This window comes from Rhagoletis pomonella, unplaced genomic scaffold (genome assembly GCF_013731165.1).
Source record: "Rhagoletis pomonella isolate Grant_MI unplaced genomic scaffold, Rhpom_1.0 Rhpom_scaffold_00009, whole genome shotgun sequence".
Lineage (NCBI taxonomy): Eukaryota > Metazoa > Arthropoda > Insecta > Diptera > Tephritidae > Rhagoletis > Rhagoletis pomonella.
The window spans coordinates 30,735,385-30,738,339 of NW_023458563.1; the positions used below are offsets into that span (position 1 = coordinate 30,735,385).

The following is a 2,955-nucleotide window of genomic DNA, read 5'->3' on the forward strand; positions in this document are numbered from 1 at the left end:
CATATGTATGAACATATAGAAACTGAGAAGCGTACTTCGGCATGCGCACAGCACTTTCATCGGCAATGCCAAAATTGGTTGGAAAGCAAGAAACTGAAAAAAAAAATAATAATAATAGAAAAGCTGAAAAACAACAACAAACAATGTAGAAAATTTATTGAAAATCGTTGATTTGCCAATGTGTGTATGTATGTATGTATGTATGTACAGCACCGGTTTAGTTTGGGTTTTTGCATGCCGCTTATTTGTAGCAAGAAAACCACTAAACTCACCGTGCTGCCGATGAAGAGGCAGCGCCAAGTGCAGCAGTGGCGGCGACAACAACGACAACAAAATGCAGCCTCGACAGCAGCACCGCATTCAACGCGATAGGAGCTTTTGTTTGATTTGCGCATAGAAATTTCTTTCAGTCGACTTTGCAATTTCCAACGCGCTTGACTGATTCGCTTGACGCTCGAAGCGCTCGTACGTCTAGTTTTTGCGCCTAGCCCAATCTGTCGTGTGTGATTAGTTGTGAATTATAATTTATTTTTTTTTTTTCACATAAAATTTATTTATTTCTTGTTTTGCAAAAGCGAAGGATACTGTGTAGTTTACAGGCCAGCAAGCGGTCATGAAGATATTAGACGTTATTGTTTACCTCATTTCGATTTTAATCTTTCTGTACATTCTCTTGGAATAAAGTGTGCGTGTGTGAGTTTGTTAAAGATTAGCGGGAAGGCTGGATTATTTTTATTAAACAAATTAATTACTACTATTTGGATTAAAGCAACGATTTGAATTGAAATTTATAAAAAAAACAAAATGAAGGTGAGTTAAAAAAATAAATTCAAAGTGAAAAGGGAAAATGTGCAAGGAAAATTCATATGGTGGTGTTAACAGAGCAACTGATTTCAAGGCGAGTTGACAAATTGTCAAAATGTTGCATTTGTTGTGAAATTGTTGTGTTCTAATTGTCATTGTGCGTATAATTTGTTGGTGTAATTTTTTGTTTTTATGCTGCCGCTATCACCTTATATGAATTCGCCTTGGAAAATATTTGTTCTTTTACAAATGAAGAAGAAAATATTGAACAGTTGTAACTAGCGGATATCATAAAAAGAAGGAAGTTATTAAATCGTCGGATTTTTTTATAAGTTATCGCATAACTTTGGGCCACGTTCGATCATTATTTTTTTTATCGAAAGGGGTAGTATCTCAAGGGTGGTCGCATAATAATTTTCTTTAGATCCGATCATTGGAACATGAACAAAATTAACGGTACTCCTAAATTTTTATATGAAAATTGAAGTCGTTCGTGTTTTTTTGTTAAGAAATTACTTGTTTTTAACCGACTCTACAAAAAGGAGGATGGTTTTAAATTCGTTGGAGTATTTTTTTTTTTTTTTTTGTATGTTACATCATAACTTTGGGCCACGTTAACCGATTACTATAATTATTTTTTTAACGGAAAGGTGTTACCTCACAGGCTGTCCCATTCTAATTTGGTTTAAATCCAATCATTGGATTATGAAGAGATTAATGATAATCTTAAATTTTTATATGAGAATTGAAGTCGATTTTGTTGTTTGCTTAAAATTACTTGTTCATTTCTATATAGCAAGTAACATGAGGAATTTTCGGAAACAAAGTAGGCTAATGCTCTAGAATTTCAATGGTTTCTGAGCACAAATCTAAATCAAGTGATTATCAAGGGACTATTTTGAAGTCAACTTAACACCAACTCACTTAAGGTCTGCGGAGACGATACACTCTACAACAAGCAAAAAATTCCCCGGGATCTCTCAACGGTTCCTAAAGCTTTTGTGTCCGCTGAATCCTAATCTGAAGTCAGAATTTTCGGGTCACCCTGAGTTTGCTGTTCGGTTTGTCCAGAAACCGGCATTTGTAGGTAAAAAAAATTTATTGTTTTTAAAATCGTTGGACAGGTGTAACTAAAAGTTTTTGGGGTCACGGAATAATGTATTTATTTTTAGATTTGACCGCATACAGATGTCGCTGTAGTGCGAAAAATTGGTGTTTTAGTAGATTTTCTACTCACTTTATTTTTGAAAATAAATTTTATGCTGCCCTGTATTCTTTCAAGAAAATGCTAAGTAAGAACTGGGGTCTACACACTGATCTTATGCATTGGATGTGCAAGGCGGCCAGCCTGCATTTCGTTCACGTAGGCGATCAGATCATGTTCCACGGAAGCGTTGAATTAGAGAAAGCGTTTATACAAATACACAGAGTTTGAGGAAACCGAGTCTGTGGAAAGAACTTACATACATACATACGTTCATGGACGTATCCTGTACTTTTTCAATAACTATACCAAGCATTCGCGAAAAATCTGACTATATCTGTCCTTCGCTTCTGTTCAAGAAAAACTTCTGCATAATCTTTCCGTTCAAAAAGGAGTGGAAATATGTATGATATTTTTACAATACGCTTAAAACTGGATTGTAGCGTATTGGCGGGGAATTTTCAAATGACATTCAACTCGAAAATATATTCGACTACCCAATACACGGGTGTTTGCTACCGAAAATGCGTGCAAACTAAATTTAACCTCGAAGCTAGCAGGAACTAGCATTGCTAACTTCACGGTTAGCCTCCTTAGTTAGTAAGTATCACCTCCAGTATTAAAGCAAAGATTCATTGCAGCATTCATGGCAATGAAATGGCCGAAGAGCTAGCCATTAACGGGGCCGCTCTGGGTCCCACTAGCCATTAGGATTTCTTATCTTACCAGTTAATGGCTACCAGTTAATGGAAAGACATACATACATACGTATACATATATATGTAATGTTGAAATTCTCCCAGTTCAACCAACCAACCAATTTGAGGTTTCTTTACGTTTCTCCTCTTAACCTTAAAACCGCGATTCATTGCTCTGATGAAACGCACAAAATCACACATACATACTAGGGCTCGTAAAATTATCCGACTATTCGACTAATCGGTTAA

General features: G+C 35.9%; 1 protein-coding gene across 2 annotated transcripts in view; it reads left to right on the plus strand.

Moving 5' to 3' along the window:
- The first annotated feature begins 371 nt into the window (after positions 1-371).
- LOC118745717 (putative uncharacterized protein DDB_G0271606) overlaps positions 372-2,955 on the plus strand; it is a 27,632-nt gene continuing 25,048 nt past the window's right edge. The window contains exons 1-2 of one of the 2 annotated variants that reach the window (XM_036479331.1): positions 447-465; positions 581-810. In XM_036479331.1, coding sequence (XP_036335224.1) covers positions 805-810 — 6 coding nt within the window. In that variant the 5' untranslated portion in view covers positions 447-465; positions 581-804. Of the gene's footprint in view, positions 811-2,955 lie in introns of both variants that reach the window. The other variant, XM_036479332.1, reaches the window with a different exon arrangement.